Source organism: Prionailurus bengalensis, chromosome D2 (genome assembly GCF_016509475.1).
Source record: "Prionailurus bengalensis isolate Pbe53 chromosome D2, Fcat_Pben_1.1_paternal_pri, whole genome shotgun sequence".
NCBI classification, from domain to species: Eukaryota; Metazoa; Chordata; class Mammalia; order Carnivora; family Felidae; genus Prionailurus; species Prionailurus bengalensis.
The window spans coordinates 15,359,311-15,386,436 of record NC_057351.1 but is presented as its reverse complement, the minus strand read 5'-3'; the positions used below and the strand labels follow the sequence as shown (position 1 = coordinate 15,386,436).

The 27,126-nt window shown below is 42.8% G+C and overlaps 1 protein-coding gene across 4 annotated transcripts in view; it reads right to left on the bottom strand.

Annotated features, from left to right (window-relative positions):
• PCNX2 (pecanex 2) overlaps positions 1-27,126 on the bottom strand; it is a 305,815-nt gene that overhangs the window by 60,344 nt on the left and 218,345 nt on the right. For all 4 annotated transcript variants that reach the window (XM_043596291.1, XM_043596295.1, XM_043596293.1 and 1 more), the window contains exon 24: positions 2,185-2,243. In XM_043596291.1, coding sequence (XP_043452226.1) covers positions 2,185-2,243 — 59 coding nt within the window. The remainder of the gene's footprint in view (positions 1-2,184; positions 2,244-27,126) is intronic.

The following is a 27,126-nucleotide window of genomic DNA, read 5'->3' as shown; positions in this document are numbered from 1 at the left end:
TTCTATAGAGTAAAATTTATCTTTTTTAGTGTGCAATCCTATGAGACTTAATAAATGCACAGGCACGGAACCACCAAGGAGAATCATGCATTTGGGATTCCTCCACGTTGTCTTTCAGAGCAGCGATCTGTTCTGGTTCAGTGTTGAGTAGTATTCCGTGGTATGCATCTACTAAGGCTTGTGCATCCATTCATCAGTTGGAGGACCCTTGGCTTATTTCCAGTTTGGGGGGATTATGAGCGAATCCCTCCAAAATATTCATGAGTGGAAGTTTATGTGAACACAAGTTTTTGTTTCTCTTGGGTAAAATACCCAGGAGCGGGGCCGCGGTTCTCAGAGCAGCTGCACCATGTTTGTATCCGCCCCCACCCCCGCAGTGATTGGCGTTCTAATTGTTCTGCACCCTTGCCATGACTCGCCATTGTCAGCTGTAGCTTGTGGCTTGTTTAATTTTAGTCATTCTAATTGGGTGGATGAAGACTCCCAGAGAGGAGTGAAGGAAGGCTACAGGAAAGAAGGAATGATGGAATGTTGGGGGGGGGGCATGTGGAATTGGGGGTTCATGGTGTATTTCCTTTCATCTCCCGTTCACTCCCTCTATCAGATCTCTCATGATGAAGGACAGAAACTTGTTCAATTTTCCAGAGTATCTCATGTTTGGGAGTAGATTCTGGCTCTGGAAAGTCAGGAAAGCAGAGTTGCCCCACAGAGGAAATGCCTAAAAGCAAACCTTAAGGCTCCCTTCTAGATCGTCTACTGGAGTGGAGGCGGAGTTAAAGAAGTTCAAGATACAGACTGCAGAGCTGAACAGAGCTCCCAGCTCCATACCCGGGGGAAAGGAAATGTGATTGGGGGCACAGGAAGATGAAGATTGGCCCCAGGTGTACCCCTACAAGGAAGAGCTGATCCACCTGTAAGAAATCTATAAGGTAACACCATCAAATTATGACTATCCTTGCTGGGCATTCATGACTGTTAAAGGCCGAATTGAAATTAGTGCATTTATAACCTAATTATGATTAATAGAGAGGAATAAACTATTCTGTGGGCTGAGTCATGTCATGTAATCTAATGAGGTATCAGTATGCTTAATCTTCTATGCAGATTAAGCCTGCCTGACCTGAGAGTCTATTCATTTTCAGTGATGAATCAGCATGCAACCTGAGACACTAATTAGAGATTTTTTTTGAGTCTCTGCCACTTTTAAAGGAAAGGCCTAAATGAGAGAATTAACTTTTGCTTAATTGTTCAAACTGTTTGATATTGAAATAAAACAAAACAATTTAAACCACTAAAGTGGAGATCTTTTTAGAACACCTTGACCACACATCTGCATAATTTGATTAAAATGAGACAGCCATTGTGAATAACTAGAGGCATGATGCACTTGTGAAACCATCCATAGGCCTAATAGCAATGGCCCTGCCAGGTCATAGAGTCCCACAGATGCGCATCAGAGATATTTGTAGCCCACCCACCCCCACCAAGCCGTACTGACAAGTTGAACTTTAGGTCAACAAAACATAAACTTCTCTCTCCAGGTATTTTCAAATTTCAAATTATAATTTCAAATGAATCGTGTACATGCAGTTCAAATATAGATCATGGCATCATACAATTCTTCCTGGACAAAATGTCTGGCAGACGGGAGAGAGTTCTGAGGTGAGGAGAAAGGTAGAATGGTTCAAAAAGAAATAGATTACAGAAAGGAAAAAGCAACACAATTTCCTAGCAGGTAAATCCTTCCGTAGCTTCGTGTTGAACAAAGTTTCTGAAAACTTCGGAATCTTAAGTCCTGGAATGGTTTGCCTTGGAGGATATCACAATACTGACGGTTTTCCTGAGAATTTTTGGCTACAAGACCAATAGCAAGGTTTAGAGTCTGTATTTGACTTTTGTCACACATGAACTAAAGTGTCTTAATTGACAGAGTCACTCAATACCAGACAGGTACCAAATCGGTTCTAAATGATGGAGAGGAACATTTCCCAACCAAATCAGGATGCTTGGTCTGTCTACTTGTATAGTTTTATCTTTCCAGGCAGCATATTTACCAAGACCTACCTTACCTCCACAATGATTACAAAGAATGAGGAGTCATCCCCCCTGTTTAGACTGAAGGAATCCATCTATATAACAGAACAAATACATCATTAAAAAGAGAGAAAGAAGGTATCTTCTTACCTGGATCCTTTTCAATTTGGACCACCAGTCTCGTGTTGGAGTTATCCACACGCCGTGTGCTAGAAGGGACCACAGAAGGGCCAAAAGTCATGGTGAGGTCACTACAAATGGGAGTCGGTCTACAGAACTGGCTGTGTGGTGGGGAATGTAGGGGTCACGGAACTCACCTGTTAGGGTGATTGCTTGAATGTGACCGTGCTGCAGGGAGGGAGCGGGCTCTCGTGATAAAGAAGGGAAAAGTACAAGAAACACGCGGAGGGGAGAGACGATTACATCTCAGGACTGGGAGACTGGCCTTGCGCCTTCTCAGTGTTGAGCACCAGATCCATAAAACAAGAAGCAAGCCCTTGGACTGCCAATGGAGTGTCACTCGCTTTCTGAATTTGAAAGCAGCGCACACACAGGCATCTTTCTTTTCAAGTTGGTCCCAGAAAATTATGGGAGGTAGTCAGTGTCTCCACCACCTGCTTGCAAGAGCTGGGTGCATTCTTATGGGCCTTTCTCAGGTCCAACCACAAGAATAAACTCAGCTCTTACAAGCTTGGAAGAAGACATATTGCCGGTAGCTATGGCAACTAATGGCCATCAGAACCAGATTTAAATCTCTTCTGTTATGACAGCTCCTCTGTTCACAGCTTTTGTAAGCCAGCCAACCCATGTGACCCCTTGCTCCTGAAAGCCAGCCAGCGAGGGATGGACTCACTGCAGACTTTTCACCGATCAACAACTGTCCCCATGTAACTCCTGTGCGGATGGCACCAACCCACTTCTGACTCTAAAAGCCCAGTCTGCCGTGCTCAGAGAGACTGTGTCTGACCTGCTTTGTCTTTTTATTCTAGGTATTCACTGGTGGTCTCATCATCCTTTGAAAGATGAAACAAGAGATTGACATCAGCCACGTGAACTTGGATATTTAACTGTTCATGATGTACAAAAATGACAATTTCATATGGTTAAACCTGAGCCATTAAGAAGGGCTTTCACTAGAAATATATCACTGAACACAGGCTTACGGACAAGTTTGAACATAATGAGGTTCTACTAACATGTGTGAAAAAACTGATCTTTAGCGTGGCTGGCCCCTGCTTTTGCTGTCGCTCTGCCCTTTGCTTTCTCTGTTGCAACCATGCTAACCTTTTTCTACGTCTTCAGCATGCCCTGACTTCCTATTCCTGTCACCCTGCCCTCCCTTGGATCCTCTGCAGCTGTTGTGTCCTCCACCTGGGAGTCTTTTCTGACCTGCCCACTTTCCTCACCAGAGCACTCCTCTGGTGCTGCAAGTCTGGCCCAAGTATTGCTCTCTGAGAAGTCTTCTCGACCCCTGCTCTAGGTGAGACTCGTGTGTCATATGCTCCTTCACACATTGTACCTCTCCTTCGGGGCACCTGTCATGGTTAATGTTACTAACAATGATGACAGCTAACATTTCCGTAACGCTTCCTTGTGTAAGTACTTTACATGCAGTAACTCATATGCTTACGACTACCCTCGTAGGTAGGTACCGTGATTATATCCGTTCCCTCTGAGGAGGAACCCGAGACTCAGTGCCCAAGGTCACAGAGCTAATATGCGATAGAACCTGGATGTGAACCCAGGTGGGCTGGCTCTACCACATCATATATTTCTTTGTGTGATGATTTGATAATAGTGGCCTCTTATGGCCAGACCCTAAGTAGCACGAGGACACACGTTTGCTTACCGCTGGCACGAATGAATGAAGAGTCCAAACTAATGCTGTTTTTAAAGTTATGTTTTCCTCTCATGACTCCTGCTAAGAAAGGAGACTAGCTGCCACTAGATTATATTTAAACGTGATCGCTGACATCCCGAGGATGGTTTAATACAGGACAAACACTTGTTAAGTAATCGTGCTTAAGAAGAAACCTCAGAATACAGACTTCGGCTGTGAACGTGTCTCTTGGGAATCAGAACAGACACAAAATACTTAGACGGAACTAAGAAAAACTTTTCCTCGTATGTCTCAGATATTCGAGAACCATCTAGGCACGATCCTGCTCGAGCTTTGTGGGATAGATTCTACACATGGGTTGGGGAGAAAAAAATATTCTGCTGCATCTCAAAAAGGCTGTTAACCCCACCACCCTGTTCTATTACTGCTTTGGTTTTCCTTCCAAATACCCTTAGATCAGCATTGAAAGTAAAAGAGCCCAGGGTGGCGAAAAAATAAAGCAAACAACCAAATTCTCTCTAATGAAGGCCCAAATCCCATGTCGGCAGAGTTAGTCCCTAAATGGAATTTTAATTTCACCTGAAGACCTAGGACAAATGGAATTTTCAGCAGCAGAATAAACAATTTTTAAAGTGGGACTGAGCCAAAAGAAAGTCATTTACCAAACTCCTTAGGGAATTAAAACACCTTCTAAAACTATGTTAACTGGAAAGCTATCTTTTCAAAAGGCTACAGAACGCAGAGTGCTAAATTCCGATCTGCAATAACTACACTAAGCTGCCTGTGGACCCCAGGGCCTCTGACTCTCCACCAGACTCTCTCAGAAGGTGAACTGTCAGCCATAGTGGGTAATTTGAGCTTTTCTCCAGTGCTTTCCTCCTGCACATTTGGTGCTTACCACTCAAAGGTGCTAATTAGCTCAGTAATTGGATTTCTGCCTTAACTGTCCAATTGCATAAACATCAATTCTGTTGCTTAAAGAGAAAACGGGGGCTTGTATCTCACGCCCCAATCTCAAGGGGAGTACAGTATGCTGGTACATGTTATGTGTGCATCTGCACACACTCTTTCTAGCAACTGCCTGGTGAGTCCCTGTTCATTGCTAGGCAACATCGTCCTAAGGGCCACAGGCCAAGAGTCTAGCAACAGGCCTTTCCAGATAGGGTGACTTACTCTGAAGCCTCTTCCCTTCTGTTAATACGGAATGCAGATAACAAAGCTAGTTTCCTCCCTTCAAATTTTCCTTTCTCACCTCCCGATGTGTCTCCCTGAGTCAACCACCTCCTCTCCTATACGGTTTCACCCGAGGCACTTAAATAATTTAACAGCAATTTAATTATATTGCTTCAAATTCCCATTTGTCAGCACACACAGACTATTTATGGGAGAACTGTTCCTGTTTTTTGATGGGGAAGTGTGACCGGCTGGAAGAAGTTTGACGGGTGTCTGTTCACACAGCAAACCCAGAATGGAGTTATGGATGGACTGTAGTTCTGTTCATGGGACAGGAAGGCTTTACAGAAATCTAGACAATGTGAAGGTAGCCAGAGCTTAAATAGAAGGACACTGTCACCTTTCAAGTTGGATAGATATACAAGGTTCATTCGGGTCTGTTTTGCATCTTTCATTTTTGCTGCCACTGACAATCATATTAGTTCTCTCAAGGCCAGCCACTGCTCTTCTGTCTGCCTGTCTGTCACTACGTGCTTTAGAATGACTTGGCATGAAAGAAATTTCCTGAGGACACAGGGTTGTACAGCTGGCAGAGTGGGCTCTGACTGAGGACAGACATTCAGGTGGCTTCCAACTTTGCTACCAGCTGGGAGGTCTGGTTTAGTTCTGGTTCCTAGGCCCTTAGGGAGTAGCTGTTGGAGATCCCAAACTAAAGGTAGGGGGGTCTTGTCAATACAGCCACCTTTGATGGGCCTGGGCTTTGCCTTGTAACTCCACCCAGAAGTGACAAAGCCTTGCTCCCTTTCTCCTGCAAGAATGGTGTCAGAGAAAGCCAGCTGAGACAGAAGGTTTAAATAATATCCCGAATCAAATAACATAATACCTAGAATGCTCAGATTTCAATAGAAAATTACTTGTCATAATAACAGGAAGATCTCAAAAAGAGTGAAAAAAGACAATTCATAGATGCCAACACTGAGATAACAGAAATGAAAGAATTATCTGACAAAGATTTAGAATTAGTCTTCATAAAATTCTTCAATGAGCAATTAAGAATACTTTTGAAACAAATGGAAAAAGAGAATCTCAGCACAAAAATAGAAAGTCCGCAAAGAAACAGAAGATACAAAGAAGAACCAAATAGAAATTTTCTAAGTACAAATATACAATAGAAGTATATACAAAATAATACAAAATACATATACAAAATAAAAAACCCAATGGAAGGATTCAATAGCAGAATGCAAGAGACAGAGAAAAAAGAATCAATGAACTGGGAGATGGAACAATAGATATTACGTAATCAGAACAACTGAGAGAAAACAGACTGAAACAGAACAAGAAGTCTCAGAGACCTGTGGAATTATCACAAAAGATTTAACACCCTAGTTATCTGAGTCCCATAAGAAGAGGAGAAATTGCAGATACATTCAAAGAAGTTCACACCAAGACACATCACAGTCAAGCTCCTCAAACCAAAGACAAAGTCTTGGAAGCAGTGAGAGTGAAAAGAACTCACCTATGGGGGGAAAACAATGTGAATGACAGTGGATTTCTTATTAGGAAGCACGGAGGTCAGAAGGAAATGACATAGCATTTTTCAGGTGCTGAAAGAAATGAACTGACAACTCGGTATCCTATATCCAGTGAAAATATCCTTCTACAAGGAAGAATAATCTGAGACATTCTCAGATGAAGAAAAACTAAGATAATATATCAACAGGAGATCTACCCTAAAGTAGTTAAGTCAAGGGAAGTTCTCTAAAAAGAAGAGACATTAAAAGAATGAAACTTGGAACATCAGAGGAAAGGAAACAACGTGGTAAGCAGAACTATGAGCAAATGCAATGGACATCCTTTCTCATTATGTGTCTTCTAAATTATATTTTATGGTTCAAGCAAAAATTACAAAACCGTCTGTGGTTCTAAATGTATGTAAAGAAAATATAACATTATGTTAGAAATAAGGGAGAGTAAGAGAGCATGAGAGGGAGGTAAGGTTTCTGTATTTCACTTGAACTGGTAAAATGACAACACTAGTAGACTTTGATAAGTCATTTTATATAATATAATGCCTAGAGCAATCACTAATTAATACAATCAAAACTTATTTGATAAATAAATCGTATAGAATTCTAAAGGTGCTGAGCAAACACACAAGAAGTCAGGGAGAAAACAAACAGAAATTACAGAGCAAACAGAAACCAAAAAATTGAATGGCAAATTAAGTTATAACTACATTAAACATAAATGACCTAAATATAGCAAGACAGAGATTGGCAAAGGAGATTTAAAAACACTACCCAGCTATATGCGTCCACAAGAAACATACTTTAAATATAGTGACATAGGTCAGTTAAAAGTAAGAGAATGGAAAAAGATATTTTGCAAACATTAATCAAAGGAAAGCAGAAATGGTTATGTTAATATCAGATAAAATATAAAGTAGACTCAATACCAAGGAAATTTACCAGAGACAAAATGATAAAAACATTTATCCCACAAAGAAAATACATTAATCCTAAATATGCATTCAGCGAATAATGGAGTTGCCAAAGACTGATGGAAGAGAAGACAAATCCGCAATTCGAGTTGGAAACTTCCACACCCATCTCTTAAAATTTGATAGAAAAACTAGACATAAAATAAGCAAGCATAGGGGCGCCTGGGTGGCACAGTCGGTTAAGCGTCCGACTTCAGCCAGGTCACGATCTCGCGGTCCGTGAGTTCGAGCCCCGCGTCAGGCTCTGGGCTGATGGCTCAGAGCCTGGAGCCTGTTTCCGATTCTGTGTCTCCCTCTCTCTCTGCCCCTCCCCCGTTCATGCTCTGTCTCTCTCTGTCCCAAAATAAATAAACGTTGAAAAAAAAACTAAAAAAAAATAAGCAAGCATATAGAACTCAATAATACTGTGAGCCAACAGTATCTGACCAACATTTATTGAACACTCAACCCAATAACAATAGAATACATATTCTTTTCAAGTGCCCAGTGAGCACATACCAAGACAGAACATAATCTGGGACATAAGCCTATCTCAACAAATTTTTTAAAACTGAAATTATACCAAGTGTATTTTCCAACTGTTATTTTGAGTTCCAAATTACTCAAGCTAGAAATCAATAACTGAAAGGTAACAAGAAAATATTCAGACACTTGGAAACTAAACAACACAATTCCAAATAATCTGTGTCAATGGTAAAGTTTTAATGGAAATGAAAACAAATTAAATTGAAAGAAAATGAAAACATAACGTATCAAAATTGGTGGGAAATAGCTAAACAGTAGTGAAAGGGACATTTATATCACTAAATATATACATAACAAAAGAAGAAAAGTTCAAATTAATAATCTAATTTCTACCTCAAGAATCTAGAAGAAATGGGGTGCCTGAGTGGCTCAGTCGGTTAAGTGTCTGACTCTTGATTTGCCTGAGGTCATGATCTCACAGTCTGTGGGATTGAGCCCTGCATCAGGTTCCATACTGACAGCATGGAGCCTGCTTGGGATTTTCTCTCTCTCTCTCTCTCTCTCTCTCTCTCTCTCTCTCTCCCTTTCTCTGCCCCTCCCCTGCTTGCACTCTCTCTCCCTCAAAATAAATAAACTTTAAAAAAAGAATCTAGAAAAAGAAGCAAAATAAATCCATAAAAAGCATAAGGAAAAAAAACAGTGATATTGAAAACAAATAATTGAGAAAAACAAAGAATAAAGAGCTGGTTCTTTGAAAATATCAATTACATTAACAAATCTCTAGGAAGCTTGACCACAACCCTCAAAAAGAGAGAGAGAGAGAGAGAGAGAGAGAGAGAGAAAACACAAGTTACTGATATAATATACTGCCAAACCTGCATATATCAAAAGGATAGTGGGAAATATTACAAACAACTTTATATGCACAAATTTTATAACTTAGATGAAATGGACCAGTTCCTCAGGAAATACTAATTGCTTCAACTCACCCATTAGGAAATAGATAATTTGAATAGCTCTCTATTAAGGAAATTTATTTGGTAATCTAAAAACTCAAGAACAATTACCCAAGCACTGATGGTTTTACTGGAGAATTCTAACACATGTTTAAAAAAGACCTAACATCTGTGTTATATACAATCTCCTCCAGAAATTGCAAGAGGAAGAGATAGTTCTCAATTTACTTTATGAAGCTAGTATTACCCTGATACCAAAGCCTGAAAAAGACAAAATGCAAAAACAATAAAATTACACACCAATTCCAGGAATGTAAGTCAGGTTTACTATGTGAGAATCAGTCAATGTAAACCATCATACTCACAGGCTAAAGACGGAAAATCACAATTGATGCAGAAGAAACAGTTGACAAAACCCAATACCGATTCATGATTAAGGGAAAACAAACTCAGGAAAATAGGAATAGACAGGAACTTCTTCACTTGATAAAGACCATCTACTAAAGAGCTACAGCTAACATTGTACTCAACGGTGAAAGACTGAATGCTCTCCCCATATGATGGGGGAACAATGCAAGGATTTCCACTTTAATAACTCTTATTCAATAGAGTGCTGGAAGCTCTAGCCACTGCACTGAGACAGGAAAAGCAAATAAAAGGCATACAGTTGGGAAAGAAAGAAATTAAACATTACGTATTTGCTGATGACATGATTATGGACACAGAAATTTCCAAAGAATCTACAAAAATAACACAAACAAAACAAAAACCTAGACCTAGTAAGTGAGCTCAGTTGGGTTTCAGGGTAGAAGATAAAGATACAAAAATGAAATTTACCGGGCACCTGGGTGGCTCAGTCGGTTAAGCGTCTGACTCTTGGTTTCGGCTCAGGTCATGATCTCGTGGTTTTGTGAATTTGAGTCCCGTGTTGGGCTCTGCACTGGCAGTGTGGAGCCTGCTTAGGATTCTCTCTCTCTCTCTCTCTCTCTCTCTCTCTCTCTCTCTGCCCTTCCCCCACTTGCACTGTCTCTGTCTCTCTCAAAATAAATAAACTTAAAAAAAAAGAAATTTATTTCTATGTACAAACGATAGATACCAAATTAAAAAAAATACATTTATAACCATTCAAAAGAAGAGGAAATACATAGGTTTTGTTAAATATAATAATACATACACAGGGCTTGTATGCTAATGAAAGTAATAAAACGAGCTCTAACAATTCCACAGGAATTTTAGGATAAACTGCCTTTTTACACAAAAAAGGGCAGTTGTAATTTTGACAGGAATTAATTGAATCTGTAGGCCATTTCAGGTTTACTGCCTTCTTGAGTCTTCAAATTGATGAACATGGGATGTCTTTCCATTTATTTGTCTTCTTTAATTTCTTTCAGCGATGTTTCTGGTTTTCAAGTGTTCATGTTTTCCACTCCCACTTTAGTTTTCCACTAAATTGACTCCTAAGTATTTTGTTCCTGGTATACTAATGTAAATTGAATTGTTTTCTTAATTTTACTTTCAGATTTCTCATTGCTAGTGTATAGAAAAACAACTGATTTTTGTATGTTTAACTTTGTTTCTTCCAGATTTGCTAAATTCAGCCATTAGCTCTAATAGTTTTTGTGTGTGTATATAATTCTTTAGGATTTCCAGTACATAAGATCATGTCCTCTGTGAATAGAACTAATTTTACTTCTTTCCAATTTGGGTGCTTTTTTTTGTTTTGTTTTGTTTTGCCTAATTGCTCTGTCTAGAACTTCCAGGCCAATGTTGAATAGAAATTGTGAGGGGGACATTCTTGCCTCGTTCTTTATCTTAGTGAGGAAGATTTTAGTATTTCATAAAGTACAATGTTAATGTGATTTGTTTCATTAATACCCTTTATCAGACCTTCCCTTTTAAACCTAGTTGTTGAGTGTTTTTATCATAAAAATGATGTTGTATTTTGTCAAGTAATTTTTCTGCATCAATTGAGATGCAGTTTTTTCTTCATTCTACTGATAAAGTATATTTCATTGATTTTTATATATTGAACCACTCTTGCATTCCTGAGATAAATCTCACTCATGGTATAAAATCCTTTTAATGGGCTGCAGAATGTGGTTTGTTAGTACTCTTTGAGGATTTTGCATCTCTATTCATAAGGGATATTAATCTAAGGTTTTCTCTTCTTGTGATGACTTTGTTTGGCTTTGGTGTCAGAGTAATATTGGCTCCTTAGAATGATTTAGAAACCATTCCTTCCCCCACTATATTTTGGGAGATTTGAGAAGGACTGATGTTAATCCTTCTAAAAACATTTTATGGAATTAACCATTGAACCCAAATGGTTCTAGGCTTCTCTTTGGTAGGAGTATTTTTGTTTTGTTTCTTTGTTTTTACTAATCCATTCTCCTTAGAGATGTATTCAGATGTTCTATTTCCTTTTCAGTCAATTTTGGTAGTTTGTGTGTTTCTACAAATTCCCGCAGTTCATCTAGGCGAATCTGTTTGTATACAATGTTTTATAGAACACTCTTTAACCTTTTCATTTATGTAAGGTTGGTAGTAGTGCCATTACTTTTATTTGTGACTACAGTAATTTGTCTTCTGCCTTTTTTTTTTCTTGGTCATTCCAGGTAAAGGTTTATTTAATTTTGTGGATCTTTACAAAGAACCAATTTTGGGTGTCATCTATTCTCTCTATTGTTTTTCTAGTCTCCATTTCATTTGTTTCCATATTATTTCCTGCTGTCTGCTTGCTCTGGGTCTAGTTTGCTTTTCTTTTTCTAGTTGCTTAAGGTGGAAGATTAGCATCTTGTTTTGAGATTTTTCTTATTTTTTAATGCAAGCATTTACAGGTATGAATTTCCCTCTGAGTACTGCTTTTGCTACACTCCATAAATTTTTGATGTGTTATGTTTTCTTTTTCATCCATCACAAAATATATTTTATGTTTCTCTTGTGATTTCTTCTTTGACCCATTGGTTGTTTAAGAGTGTTTTATTTGATACATATTTGGCGATTTTCCAGGTTTCCTCTTGCTGTTGATTTAGTTTTCATTCCATTGTGGTTGGAGAACATATATTGTAAAATTTCAATCCTTTTACATTTACTGAGATTTGTTTTATGGCCTGGCATATGGTCTTTCCTGAAGAATAGTCCATGTGCACTTGATAAGAACAGCTTTTTCAAAACTCTTGCTTACAAAATACTCTGTTAAGAGGATAAAAAGCCACAATGCAAGGAGAAAATATTTTCAAACCACATACCTAACAAAGTAATAGTACCCAGAATATATAAAGAACTCTCACAACCCCAAAATTTTAAAAAAAATCCAGTTAGAAAATGTGAACAAGGGGCGCCTCGGTGGCGCAGTCGGTTAAGCATCCGACTTCAGCCAGGTCACGATCTCGCGGTCCGAGAGTTCGAGCCCCGCGTCAGGCTCTGGGCTGATGGCTCAGAGCCTGGAGCCTGCTTCCGATTCTGTCTCCCTCTCTCTCTGCCCCTCCCGCGTTCATGCTGTCTCTCTCTGTCTTAAAAATAAACATTGGAAAAAAAAAGAAAAAAAAAAAGAAAAAAAAAAGAAAATGTGAACAAGACATGAACAAACATTTCCCTGATGAGGTTATACCAATGGAAAATAAGCTCAGGAAAAGATGTTCAACACCATTAAGTCATTAGGGAAATGTACATTAAAACCAGTATGAGAGTGGGCATACTGGTTTAAGCTTTCGCTTTTTGCAGATGACATAATATTATACATGGAAAATCCGATAGACTCCACCAAAAGTCTGCTAGAACTGATACATGAATTCAGCAAAGTTGCAGGATACAAAATCAATGTACAGAAATCAGTTGCATTCTTATACACTAACAATGAAGCAACAGAAAGACAAATAAAGAAACTGATCCCATTCACAATTGCACCAAGAAGCATAAAATACCTAGGAATAAATCTAACCAAAGATGTAAAGGATCTGTATGCTGAAAACTATAGAAAGCTTATGAAGGAAATTGAAGAAGATTTAAAGAAATGGAAAGACATTCCCTGCTCATGGATTGGAAAAATAAATATTGTCAAAATGTCAATACTACCCAAAGCTATCTACACATTCAATGCAATCCCAATCAAAATTGCACCAGCATTCTTCTCGAAACTAGAACAAGCAATCCTAAAATTCATATGGAACCACAAAAGGCCCTGAATAGCCAAAGGAATTTTGAAGAAGAAGACCAAAGCGGGAGGCATCACAATCCCAGACTTTAGCCTCTACTACAAAGCTGTCATCGTCAAGACAGCATGGTATTGGCACAAAAACAGACACATAGACCAATGGAATAGAATAGAAACCCCAGAACTAGACCCACAAACGTATGGCCAACTCATCTTTAACAAAGCAGGAAAGAACATCCAATGGAAAAAAGACAGTCTCTTTAACAAATGGTGCTGGGAGAACTGGACAGCAACATGCAGAAGGTTGAAACTAGACCACTTTCTCACACCATTCACAAAAATAAACTCAAAATGGATAAAGGACCTGAATGTGAGACAGGCAACCATCAAAACCTTAGAGGAGAAAGCAGGAAAAGACCTCTCTGACCTCAACCGTAGCAATCTCTTACTCGACACATCCCCAAAGGCAAGGGAATTAAAAGCAAAAGTGAATTACTGGGACTTTATGAAGATAAAAAGCTTCTGCACAGCAAAGGAAACAACCAACAAAACTAAAAGGCAACCAACGGAATGGGAAAAGATATTCGCAAATGACATATCAGACAAAGGGCTAGTATCCAAAATCTATAAAGAGCTCACCAAACTCCACACCCGAAAAACAAATAACCCAGTGAAGAAATGGGCAGAAAACATGAATAGACACTTCTCTCAAGAAGACATCCGGATGGCCAACAGGCACATGAAAAGATGTTCAGCGTCGCTCCTCATCAGGGAAATACAAATCAAAACCACACTCAGGTATCACCTCACGCCTGTCAGAGTGGCCAAAATGAACAAATCAGGAGACTATAGATGCTGGCGAGGATGTGGAGAAACGGGAACCCTCTTGCACTGTTGGTGGGAATGCAAATTGGTGCAGCCGCTCTGGAAAGCAGTGTGGAGGTTCCTCAGAAAATTAAAAATAGACCTACCCTATGACCCAGCAATAGCACTGCTAGGAATTTATCCAAGGGATACAGGAGTACTGATGCATAGGGCCACTTGTACCTCAATGATCATAGCAGCACTCTCAACGATAGCCAAATTATGGAAAGAGCCTAAATGTCCATCAACTGATGAATGGATAAAGAAATTGTGGTTTATATACACAATGGAATATTACATGGCAATGAGAAAAAATGAAATATGGCCTTCTGTAGCAACGTGGATGGAACTGGAGAGTGTGATGCTAAGTGAAATAAGCCATACAGAGAAAGACAGATACCATATGGTTTCACTCTTATGTGGATCCTGAGAAACTTAACAGGAACCCATGGGGGAGGGGAAGGAAAAAAAAAAAAAAGAGGTTAGAATGGGAGAGAGCCAAAGCATAAGAGTCTGTTAAAAACTGAGAACAAACTGAGGGTTGATGGGGGGGTGGGAGGGAGGAGAGGGTGGGTGATGGGTATTGAGGAGGGCACCTTTTGGGATGAGCACTGGGTGTTGTATGGAAACCAATTTGTCAATAAATTTCATTAAAAAAAACCAGTATGAGATATCACTATATGATATCAGCCATCAGAATGGCTAAAATAAAAAATAGTGAAGATACCTGCCAAAGCTACAGAAAACTGGATCTCTCATACATTGCCGGTCGGGATGTAAAATGGTATAGCTCCTCTGAAAAAACATTTTGGCAGTTTCCTAAAAAACTACCATATGACCCAGCAATTGGATTCCTGGGCAATTATCCCAGAGAAATGAAGACTTATGTTCACACACAAAAACCTGCAGACGAATGTCCATAGCAGCTTTGTTCATAATGGCACCAAACCGAAAACAACACAGACGTCCTTCGATGAGTGAGTTGTTAGAGACTGTGGCATATCCATACACTCGGCATTCAAAAGGGGCAAACTACGGACACATACAATGACCTGAATGAATCTCCGCTGAATTAGCGTGAGTAAAAACAGCTGATCCCACAAGGCTAAATACCGTATGATTCCAGTCATAGAACATTCTTGAAATGACAAAATGATGGAGCTGGAGGATGGATTAGTAGTTGACAGGAATTAAGAAGGGGTAGGGGTGCTTATAAAAGAGTGTGTACTTGTAAAAGAAAGGCCAACAGGAGAAATCTCTGTGGCGGCAGAAAAGCTCAATATCTTGACTGTATCAACATCAATAACCTGGTTTGTGATAGTTTTGCAAGATGTTAGCATCTGCACACTGGGTAAAGGATATATAGGAGATCCCTCTGTATTACTTCTCTCAACTGTACATGAATCTGTAACTAGCTAAAAAAACAAAAACAAAAAAAAAGTCTAAATAAAAAATCTCCATAGATGACAGCAGGCCTGAATTTCGTTATTACAATCACGCATTCAGGTGAAATTGTATTTCTGATCTTAACTCGCTTACATTTCCAATTAGGACTGCTTCTCCCATTTCAGCCAGAAGAATCCAAGATTATCCAGCATTTCAAATACAGGATATGAAGTCCAACTGTTCACTCACTGGAAGGTCGTAAATATTTAGGGGGTGAAAAGTGTTTCTTCTCATTCTGCAAATGCAACTAATAAAAACAGCAATAAAAAAAATTCAGGTTGCATGCAGTTGGGCAAAGAGCCAGCCAAAGGGAGGCTTGAATAAATTGAGATGCAGAGGATTATAACTGACTCATAAGGATTAAATTAGCAAGAAGGTGCTGGTTTTTCCCCAAGTTTAACATGCTCGATTTAAGATTTGGACTTCTTTTGTATCCTTCTGGTAGCAAGAGACCCAACGTCATCCATGGGACAGCGTTTTAGAGTGGTGGGTGAAATGTCTCCTGGGATGAAGACCCGTGTACTTTTTTTCCATTGGTGACCAGTGGTATGCACAGATTTGGGATTAAGACAAGCTCCCCACACAGCAAAAATGACACCGTAATCCTTAGCAAGAGTCGACAGCTATTTGCTCAGGGACACACACAGCCCTGATGAATTAACTCAGGTCCCCTGTTTGCATGGCCACTTGCCTCAGGAGCGGCAGCATCCTGGGAAGACACATTCTCTGGATGTGAAGCCATTGACACACGGTGCCGTTTTGTCACCAAGGGAGGTGGCGCTTAATAAAAGCACACCAGCAAGCTTCCCGCTGAGATGGACCTCACCTTTCCTTTGTTGTTTTATTCACTTCTGGACCATGACACTGTGCGTGGCTCACAACTCCATCTTAAAAACGCAAGAATAAAACTGCAATTTGAAGTCAATAAGCCTGATTTCTGTTTCCTACTTGGGTTAAGACTTATTAAACTATTTGAGGGGCGTGAAGGAGAGAATCGCTTAATTCTTCTGATCCCCCATTTTCTCAAGGCATAAGATGGCAACTAAACATTGCACAGGACTCTGGGTAGAACACTGAAATACAGAGCTGCATCTCTGCCTGCCAACCTCCGCGGAACTAAACAAAGAATCGCTTTTACCTTGTAACAGGCCAGTTACCCAAGGGAACAACGAGTGACGATGGGTAAACAGAAAATGGTTCTGATGTCACTGCATCAAGACATTTGGGTATAGATTTTTCTGTCATGGAGAAAAAAGGAATGGTAAAGTTTACTCTGAAAATGTTTTCCAAATTGATTTTTCAAATACTAAAATAGATTGTGTAGAATTTTGGCTCAAGGAGCACAGGAACAATAGGCAACAGATCATCAGCTCATTCAACTCTCCCAGCTGTCCCGCCTTGGCCCCAGCCTTTCCCCAAATTATTTTTATTATTATTTATTCAAGCATAGTTGACATACGTTATATTAGCTTCAGGTGTACCATGCAGTGATTCGACAATGCTATATGTTGTACAATGCTCCCCACAATGAGGTATGTCACTCTATGGCATTATTACAATATTATTGACTATATTCCCTACGCTGTACTTTATATCCTTGCAACCTATTTATTTTATAACTGGAAATTCGTACCTTTTAATCTCCTTCACCTATTTCACCCATTCCCCCCACTCCGCCTCTTGTCTGGCGACCACCAGTTTGTTCTCTGTATTCACGAGACAATTTGTTGTTTTTTTTTTTTTGCTTGTTCCTCTCTTTTGTTTCTTAGAGTCCACATATAAGAGAACTCACATGATATTTGTCTTTCCCTGTCTGACTTATCTCACTTAGCATAATACCCACTGGGTCCATCCATGTTGTTGTAAATGGCAAGACATCATTCTTTTTTATGGTCAAGTAATATTCCATTGTACTTATGTACACGCACACACACACACACACAGGCCACATCTTCTTTATCCATTCATCTACCAATGGACACTTGGGTTGCTTTCATATCTTAGTTATTGTAAATGTCGCCATAAACCTAGGGGTGCACAAGTCTTTTCAAACCAAAACAAGTTCTTTGACAATGCTAAGAAAACCTCCTCCCTCGTGGCTGTTCTTTACCCATGCTAACTTCACACAGAAAAAGTCATTCTGGACTGCTCTTCAAAACTGCTTTTTAAAAACTTCATTTCCTACCCAATTTTCTTTAAAACCCATTAAGAACTTCCTCTCCTTCCTTCCCCCAAACTTCAAAGTATCGTCTCTCCAAAGCCTTCCCCGGCACTAGGAAAATAAGGTCCAACTATACGATCTCTAAAACAAATACTTCCTTTCATGTAATATAGGAAGGTATCACGAATGGAAAAGGAATATAATACATTAAAATACCCTTATTTTTTTTATCAGATAATAGATTTTTTTTTTCTAATTCTCATGTATGTGATTATTTTTCCATTACTGGCCATTTTTCAAAATCTTGAAGGGAAGCATCAATCTCCTGAACTGTTTACAGAGAGAAGTAAACACAGCAATCCAGCCATGAGAAAGTACTATAAACCCTACGAGTGGGGATGATGGTGGAATGTTCCCAAAGTGACAGGAATAAAAGAATATAGCTTCTATGTCCACGTTGTGTACTAAGTTCATTAATCAGTTGGAACCCTGTGTATCAAGAAGCAGCAGCCGTATGCGAAGCCTGGGCCAGGTCTCTTGGCTCTCAGTGAAGCAGGATTAAAGTCAGTCCTGGAAATATGCTCAGAGTAATAAGATAAAAGGCGCCCCACCAGATCACTAGAATGCCAATGAATGAGTTTTCACCTAGAGCCTCAAATGCACACATTCTCCGGGACCCAAACCGGCCTGCCCGCGGCTGACTCCCGCAGCTGACTCCGTCAGTCACGGGAGGAATGAGAACACACTGGCCGCAGCCAATGACGTCCACTTTGAGCACTGGCCGATCACAGGACAGACCTTCCAACGTGCTCAGGGCTCTCGGCGTTGGAGGGTGGGACTGCTCTGTGCAGATGCCTTGGATATATGCACTATAAATCTCCTGCGCTACGTATATTTGATCCAAGGTGGTAAAAGAGTTTGCCATTTAATGTGGATTTAAGAGCTGGATATTTCCTGCCTTCCTTTGTTTGGAAGAAATCAGTCCAGTCTCCAACGCTTCCCTAAGAGCTGAGACAGGACCCCCCTGCCCTCACTTGCTGCGGTGCAGAGAAAAGGGCTCTGCCCTCATGCTGTAATAGACTTACACGCCCCTGCAACCATCCATCAACCTGACTCGCTCACAAAGCCTCGCTCCTGGGTGACCTTGAAGTGTAGAGTCAGCAGCCCCAGACGGCCTGGAAGCAGGTGGGCATGTTGGACGCCTTCCTGCAGGCACATGGTCAACTTCACTACCCTGCACTCCTCTGCACTTCTCAAATTCTTTAACTGCTCAGCAAAATGTAACAGGACCCGGAGTAAAATTATGCACCACGGCATAATGAATAATAAGTTCGAACCAGGGCTATTTGAGAAGTTCGCCGCCCTGGAGTTCCTCAAAAGCGTCATCCTTCTGGAATATATTTGCATAATAGCTCATCACCACACCTGAAGTGTCAACCCTTACCCCTGGGTATGTGTGTGAGAGCTTTCTCATCCGTCAGCAAAACAGCGGGATGGGGCCAAGTTCATCATTTAGTTTCTCAGACATAACAGCACTCAGACACAGACCAGAAATTCCAGTGGAGAAAATCTGAGGCAGAGAAGGGACGTGGGAGACCTGGCCTAAAACACGGGGCATGTCAGCCACGAAGCCAGAGAAAGCCGAGACTCCTGGTCTGCCGCCCCATCCTGGAGGCACAATAAGGGACGCCTGGTACCTTCTCTGGTTTCTAGGCTAGTTAGAACCACAGAATTATGGCCATAAAGGCCTCACCTTCATGCTGTCACACAGCCCCAAAATAAAAGGTAGAGGGGAAGGATTCCTTTGATAAAAGCCATCCCTTGCTTTTATGAGGAGACTTTTGATTTCCAGTGACAGAAAACCTAACTGGAAATGGCTTAAACAAAATATGGAATTCACTGGCTCACATCACTGAACACTCGATCGGGCCCAGCTGGACTCAGGGGCTAGGGTTGTCATCGGGAACATTCTCGGAGTCCCTCGGCCCTGCATTCTTCTTGCGTTTGCTGAATTCTCAGGCCCGTCTCACTTTGTGGGGACGAGAAGGCTGCCAGCGGCATGAGGCTTATGTCCCACACCACCAAGGCTGGGGGGAGAGAGGGGTCAGCCTTCCCTGCATGTCTCCCTGCCCCAGAGCCCCAGAACTCAGGCCAGGCAGAAACAACAGATCTCTAGGACTCTGGGTGTCACGCCTTACCTTTCTACCGCCTGGGCCCTTCGGCCACAGTCTCCTTGCTTATCTGTTTCTTACCTGAGGCCTAAAGTCCAGAGAAACGTCATATGCAGAGCTGAGTTTTACCAGAGGGAAACGAAATCTGAGGCAGGCACTGCCTCCTGTGGGTTCTCAGTTCCCAGCCATTTGCCTGAGTTCTACTGCCACTAAACTCTTGAACTCCTTTTGGCTTCTCAGTCTGCCTTGACCCCTTCATTTCATCCATCCATAACTAAGAATGGCTCTTGCTGGTATCTCCTTGCTTCTATTCCTTTTGGAAAGCTTGGGACTTGGCCCATATTCTTATCCTGGCTGTATCTGTAAGTCCCGGCACCCACAGTCACTGTGGTGGCTGAGCCGTGTTAATCCCTAAGCACGTCTCTTTTATCCATCCATCTCCAAGTGACCCCTAAGCATTTTTAAACTACTCAAAATTCTCACATTTCTATATGCACCCTGACAACCTTGTGTCGTCCCTTCTGTGGAGAAAGATCCCCAAAGACCTACCACTGGCTCCGAGGAAAAGTGAGGGCACTTTTTGATCCTTTCACAGCAAACTGCATCTGAATTAATTAGTCTGACTCCCTTTCTGGGCCTGAGGTTTTATTCAGGACTGCAGGTGGTCGCTCATGGCCCACAAAGGTCATCGAAGCCCCATTTCTGCTCTGACCCCAATGCACCCACCGCCCCGCCCCCACCAACATTGTTGGTGATCACAGATTTCTCAGTCTGAGAGGGACCACATGCCTCCCTGGTCGGGCTCTGGAGCTGCCGAGAGCCAGCCGGGCGACAGCACATGGCCAGGGCCGTGAAGGAGGTGGCCCTGCTGAGAAACGCCATGCTGTGGCTCCAGGACCAAAAGAAGCCATTTCCGGAGCAGGACACGCACAGTAAAGCGGCCTCGGTGCCTGGACTACCACTGCCCTTCCTTCCTCCTCCACAGAACATGGCTCTTGTGACAGCACCTCTCTCCCGTCGCCACCAAACATTTTAACTGGCATTCACTAAATTTTTTTTTTTTTTTTTTTAACGTGGGAGGCATTTGAGAGGCTTTGGAACATGACGGAAAGTGCTCAGGGCCTGGCACGCGACCAGGCCTGGTTTAATGTCTTGGCTCAGCCACTGACTTGCTCTGTGACCTGGGGCAAGTTCTTTAACTCTCTGGGTCTCCTTTCTCTGGTCTGTGAAACGAGGAAAATGAAATTCTCCTTCCAGAACGGGTAGGAAGGGGCTAGAACGAATGCATTCGGGAAGGTGAGCAGGTGTTCAGGAACTACAAAAATGAGGAATACCACTGTTACCCCCCCAGTACCACCCTACTGTACTCTCTCTATCGTTACCATTCATCATACTATACCCGAGCCCAACACATGCCTAGGTATGGCTATGAGAGTTCTAGTAGCCCTAAGACATCTGATAACGGAGCGCCAAGACTTTTATCTCAATTTGTCCGGGCACTTGGTAAACATACCCACATAAACTGTGGAACAGCTTAATTGCAAGCTGAGAGATGTAACTCCCTCCCCTGCAGAACTGCAACTTTTAATTATAGTGCTGCCTTTTGCCATTAACCCCGTAAGCCAAATAAGCTTTCTGCTTGGCATCTGAGAAAAAGATTGCCGTTGCAGAAGCTCCGTGCTTTGCCCAAGGATCTCACAAACCATGCTTAAAATACCCCGGTGGGCAGGGAACATCCGGAAAAAGACTCTCCATTGTGGGAAGGTAAACAATAAAGGGTGATGTCGGGAACTTCTTTTTCGGACTGCCTTACCCAAGTCAGGCGCGCGCGGCTCTGTCCTGCTCATCGTCATTAAGAAATCATGACCGAAGACACAGATGGAGGCAGGTCTGCGGAGAGCACAGGCGAAGGGGCTGGGGAGATGCTGGGCAGCATGACTGAAATGGACCTTTACGGACTAGAATGTTAAAGCCAATGGGTCAAGAGCTGGTAGGGGAAATGCAAACTTCTGATTTTCATTAAAATGCACACATGCGATCGGCATGATGAAGGCCTGGCTCGGCAATACTTTAGTAAAGTTATTGACAGGCTTTTGGGTGCCTGGGTGGCTCAGTCAGTTAAGCGTCCGACTCTTGATTTCCGTCCCAGGTCATGATCTCGTAGTTTGTGAGTTCAAGCCCGGTGTCAGGCTCTGTGCTGACAGCTCAGAGCCTGGAGCCTGCTTGAGATTCTCGCTCTCCCTCTCTCTGCCCCTCCCCAACTCAAGTTCTCTCTCTCTCCCTCTCTTTCTCTCTCTCTCTCTCAAAAGTAAATACACATTAAAAATTTTTGAGAGGTTTTATTTTTATGAGATCATGACCTGAGCCAAAACCAAGAGTCAGACACAACCAAATGAGCCACCCAGGCGCCCCGACATTGAGAGGTCTCAAATTTGAGAAGGCGTAACTGAGAACCGAACATCTGGCTCGCAGGTAGTGACATCTACTGAGGGCCGAGGAGAGGACATCTGGAACGGCCTAGAAGGGAGGGTTGGAGACAACCCAGGAAACATCTGGATGAGGGAGGCCAGGATGCCCGAGGTACAGACCATTTCAAAAAAAATAGAGCTGTTCAGCTCGATAAAGAGGGCGGTGCAGGGAGAGAACCGTCTTCAAGGTGGTGAAGGATGGGACATGCGGGGGGCAGGAGAATGCCGACGGCCCCAGCAGCAGCAGGTGCACCCGGGTGATCGCGGTGTCCAGGTGAGGACAGGAGGAACAGACGCAGGATAGTGAGGAGCCCACAGCTGCGGCCGACAAAGCTCACAAGGCCCGCCTACGAAGGCACAGGGGGTTCTCCTCCCAGAGCGGAAGAGACCGGAGGACTCCCTTCTGTGGGTAGCACAGAGGTGACTGTGTAATTCAAAGGGTCCATGCCAGTCTCACTTGTATTACAGACTCACGAAGGGCCTGGGACATAACACAGTAACATGGCCGGGAGCCCACGGAGACCAGCTCAAATATCTGGGTCATACAGACTGTCATTTGATAAACCACAAAATAGGGATGCTTTAGAGATGCTGTTTATCCACTAAGGCAGCTATGTTGCTCAAAGAACAGAACCAGGCTCTGACACGGCTAAGGCATCAAAATAAACACAGCATTAAGGGTGAAGACTCGTATTTAAGGGGCATCTCACAGCACGCTGTGGATTTGATGTTACGTGGTCTAGACCTGTGTCCTTACACTGGTTGGTCTAATTGTGTTCTGCCATTTCAGGAAGGATTTCCCATAGGTTGCAAGGACATAAAGAATACGTCTAGACATGATTGAATTAAAAGGCGAGTGAGAGAAGACAGAAGTACAGGGAAGGACAACAAAATGAGGACAGGATTAAGAATAAAATTGCTGTACACAGAAATAACCTATCCATTTACCACAGGGAACCATGTCTCATTTGGTATATATGACTTCTGGGAGGCACAGAGAGACAGTCAACCCATTTTACAGATGAGTTAACTGAGGTTCACAGACTGAATAATTTCCCAGAGTCAAACACCTAACTAACCAAACATATGGGCTGGGGTTTTAATGGAAGTCTGACTACAAAGCTCACAATTTCAGATGTATTAACACTGTCTCAGGAAGGGCTGAGAATTAAGTAATGCTGACCATCTTGCTAACGAGGGTGGGACCAAGGGCACAGAATACAGAGTTGATGTTTTTGCAGACCAATCACATGGTGACTACTATTAGTTAAAGCCTAGCATGGTGCCCTCACATAGATGCTTAATGCTTATTTGTTGAGAAGGATAATGCCCAGAATGATTTAATATTTTAAAATCAATCTGGAGAATATGATATGGGCCGCCTGGGTGGCTCAGTCAGTTAAGCATCCAACTTTGGCTCTGGTCATGATCTCGCAGTTTGTGAGTTCCAGCCCCATGTCGGGCTCTTTGCTGACAGTTCAGAGCCTGGAGCCTGCTTTGGATTCTCTGTCTCCCTCTCTCTGCCCCCTCTCCCCCACTTGTGCTCTCTCTCTCAAAAATAAATAAATAAGACATTAAAAAAAAAATAAAACCAATCTGGAGAATATGATAGAAATGTAACAACCGTGAAAGCCATACTTGCCTTTCAGGTAGCTATTATATGTGTCTCCTCGTGGCTATGGCATTTTACATTTTATACAAGACTTTTGATATATCCAAACAAAATCATTGTTAATACAACCTTTCATTCTTTGGGACTGAAAACAGTCAACTCCTTTAGGTCCAAGATATTTGCTGAGATAAGGAAAAACATGAGTCAATACTTTCTAGCCTAAACATTTGTTTCACATTAATGACAAAGATTGGTTATTTAGGGATTGTTTATATATAAAGAGAAGGGTGATCTATCATAATATCAGAATGTGTTTCTAAAGCTTTTAAAATACTCTGACATAGGGGATTTATACACACAAGGCACTATTATAGTGCATTTATTGTCATTGCCTGTAATTCAAGTGGAGACACCAGGCAGAGCTCATCAAGACAGATTTTAAAGCCCTTATTAGTCAAGGGAACATCAGTTTAACAGAGAACTTTCTAACAACGGCAGATAAAAAAACCCAGGTTAAGATTTCCTTTCTCTCTCACACAATAGCGTGGGACTCAATTCATTTAAGAAATAGAGAACACCTACTACGTGCATGGCTCCGTAGGGGCACAAAGATGAAAAACAAACAAGTCCAGACTTGGAGACAAATACAGCCTCTGTCAATCCTGGGCAGAATTCGCTGATGGCCACAGAGCAAATGCATCTTGCACAGACGGCTGCTACGATACCTCTCATCCTAAAGGCCATCCTGAACCTTACTGCATACTCATCAAGAGCTGGAACACGATACCCCTCTGTGAATCTGGGTGCCTGTGGATGGGAAGTGGAGAAGTAGGGGGAGGGGAGGACAGTCCACGAAGGACGCAGCCCGCGGCAAGACGAGCGATGAAGAGTCCACAATATGTGAGGTATGACAGAACGTGTTGGGAAATAAACTCGAAACTGAGATTCAGACTCAGGGAGGGTCTGTATCTGTGCCGTCCAGTGCGGTAGCCTCTGAAATTTAAATTAATTGAAATTAAACAGAAGTAAAAATTCAGTTCCTCAGCCACGTTAGCCCCGTTTCCAAGGCTCATTAGCCGCGCGTGGCCGCCAGGGCTGACGTATGGGCCCGTGCAGGTGCACGGCTTCTTGCCGGACCTGGCTGGTCCACCTGGCACCTGTGAGCCACCACAGGCTTTTGAGACAGCATGGAACCTGGTGCGATGGTTGCAGAATCCCCTAGAGAGCTGGGGAGGCAGGAGGGCAGAGGGCACATTTGTCATGTGCCCCCAGGGAGGAGCGTGTCGGGGAACGGGAAGCCTGTGGATTTCAGGACAGCCCAGGCCGGGGAAACCAGACTGGCCCTAGTTACCAGGTGGCTGGTGATAGACTTACCGGTTCCTTAGGGTATTAGAATGGTTTCATTGCAGTGCTGGGCTCACTGCAGACTGGCAGAGACCAAAGCCAGCAGGGTGGGGGGCAAGGGAGAGGAAGGCCAAGAGAGGGGACTGTCCTCACCACACCCCGGGCTGGGGGCGGCGTGCGTGCATGCCCACTGGCAGCATGACCCGCCCAATCTCCAGAGGAGAGTGTCTGTCATCGGCCTTTGAAAGTGAGGGGACATGTGGTGAACAATTCAACATAATCCATGACCCTGTCACCAAGCGCCCCTCTGTAGCAGACTGAAAAGAAGGCAAGGAAGCAGCTGTGCAGAAGCTCTCAAACAAGAACACAAGCAGGCATTAGCATTTGAAATGAAAACCTACAGTTTAAGATAGTGAGAATGAGCTTTCCAGAGCGTTTGCAGGGATCCAGATGAGATTTCCTGGCACTTCCTTTCCTGATACCCACCTCTCACTGTCCTGAATTCCATCACTGATCTTCGAAGCAGCCAGGCCCAGGACTCTGTAGCCTGATGCTTAACACAGGGGACAAGACTGGATTTTGCATCAGGAACTTTTCCCCCAGCGGGTCTGAACATTGTCTCCAACTTGGCTCCTCCCGAGAGACCTAGTAAAGGCTGGATATCCTTAGACATACCCCGCAGACCCTGACGACCCCTCCCCACCCAAAGACCAGGCCGACCAAAGATAGACCCGTCCCCCGTAACAGTGCTAACAGAATGGATCACAGAAGAATCAATTATTTGTGACAGTGAGTAGGGACATGTTAACCCTGCTCCTGAAGCCCCTCCAGTTAAGTAACCCACATAGGCAGACAATTCGAGTATCATGAATCCTGCAGGTGAGAAAACACAAGCCTTGCTCTGCACAGTTGTTAGGACGTTTCCCTGCAATAAAACCACTTCCACAAAGACTCTCCATTCCCTACCTCGGGAGCTTAAAACCCTTCCCAGCTCAACCGGGATGCGTCTTGCTCACGTCAGATTCCAGGCCGGAAAGACTGGCTCCTAACTGATCTGAGCATAGGAGACAAAAAGGGATCTTTTGTACCGACGATCAAGTTGAAAGTATCTTGCACTCTCCTGCGTGGTTAACAGCACAGACATTGCCAGCCCTCTTGTTTACAGGTGTCTGCACTTTCCAGAAATGTGGTTTCCAGAGCTCTAAAAAGATACCCCGAATTGTTTTCCCCTAAAGAAACTTAAAGCGGGGCACCTGGGTGGCTCAGTCAGTTGAGCGTCCGACTTGGTCTCAGGGCATTGATCTCGCGGTTCACGGGTTTGAGCCCCGCGTCAGGCTCTGTGCTGACAGCTCAGAGCCTGGAACCTGCTTTGAATTCTGTGTCTCCCTTTCTCTCTCTCCCCTCCCATGCTCGTGTTCTGTGTCTGTCTCTCTCTCAAAAATAAAGAAACATTAAAAAAAAAAAAAGAGACAAGCCAGTGATGGCCGTTTTCTTCTACCCTCTGGCTCTGTCAATAGGCACGATCTCTCCTGAAACACACACGAAGGAGGACTCTTGCTTATGTGCAAAATTTCACACAGGTATTTGTTGTACTGAGAACAGCCCACCTCTCTTGGACTACGAGGAGCCTGCCGGGCACCCAAGGGGTCTCCCTACCTCTCCGTGGCCCCACATGGAGGGCTCGGGTCCGATTAGCTTTCCCCCAGGGCACCCCAAACATGAGCTTGCTGGATGTGCTGTACTCAGTCACGGTAAACACCTGTTAGCGTGGGCCAGGCGGGGACAGGGACGTCCACGCGGAGCCGTCAGAGAGGAATCCCAGCAACGCAGGCTCACACGGGACTTGCTTTCCACCGGGCCCTGTTCTAGGTGCTTTATGTGTATTAACTCATTTTCTCCTCACGGCAAGTCTGTGAAGTAGATCCTATCATTTTGC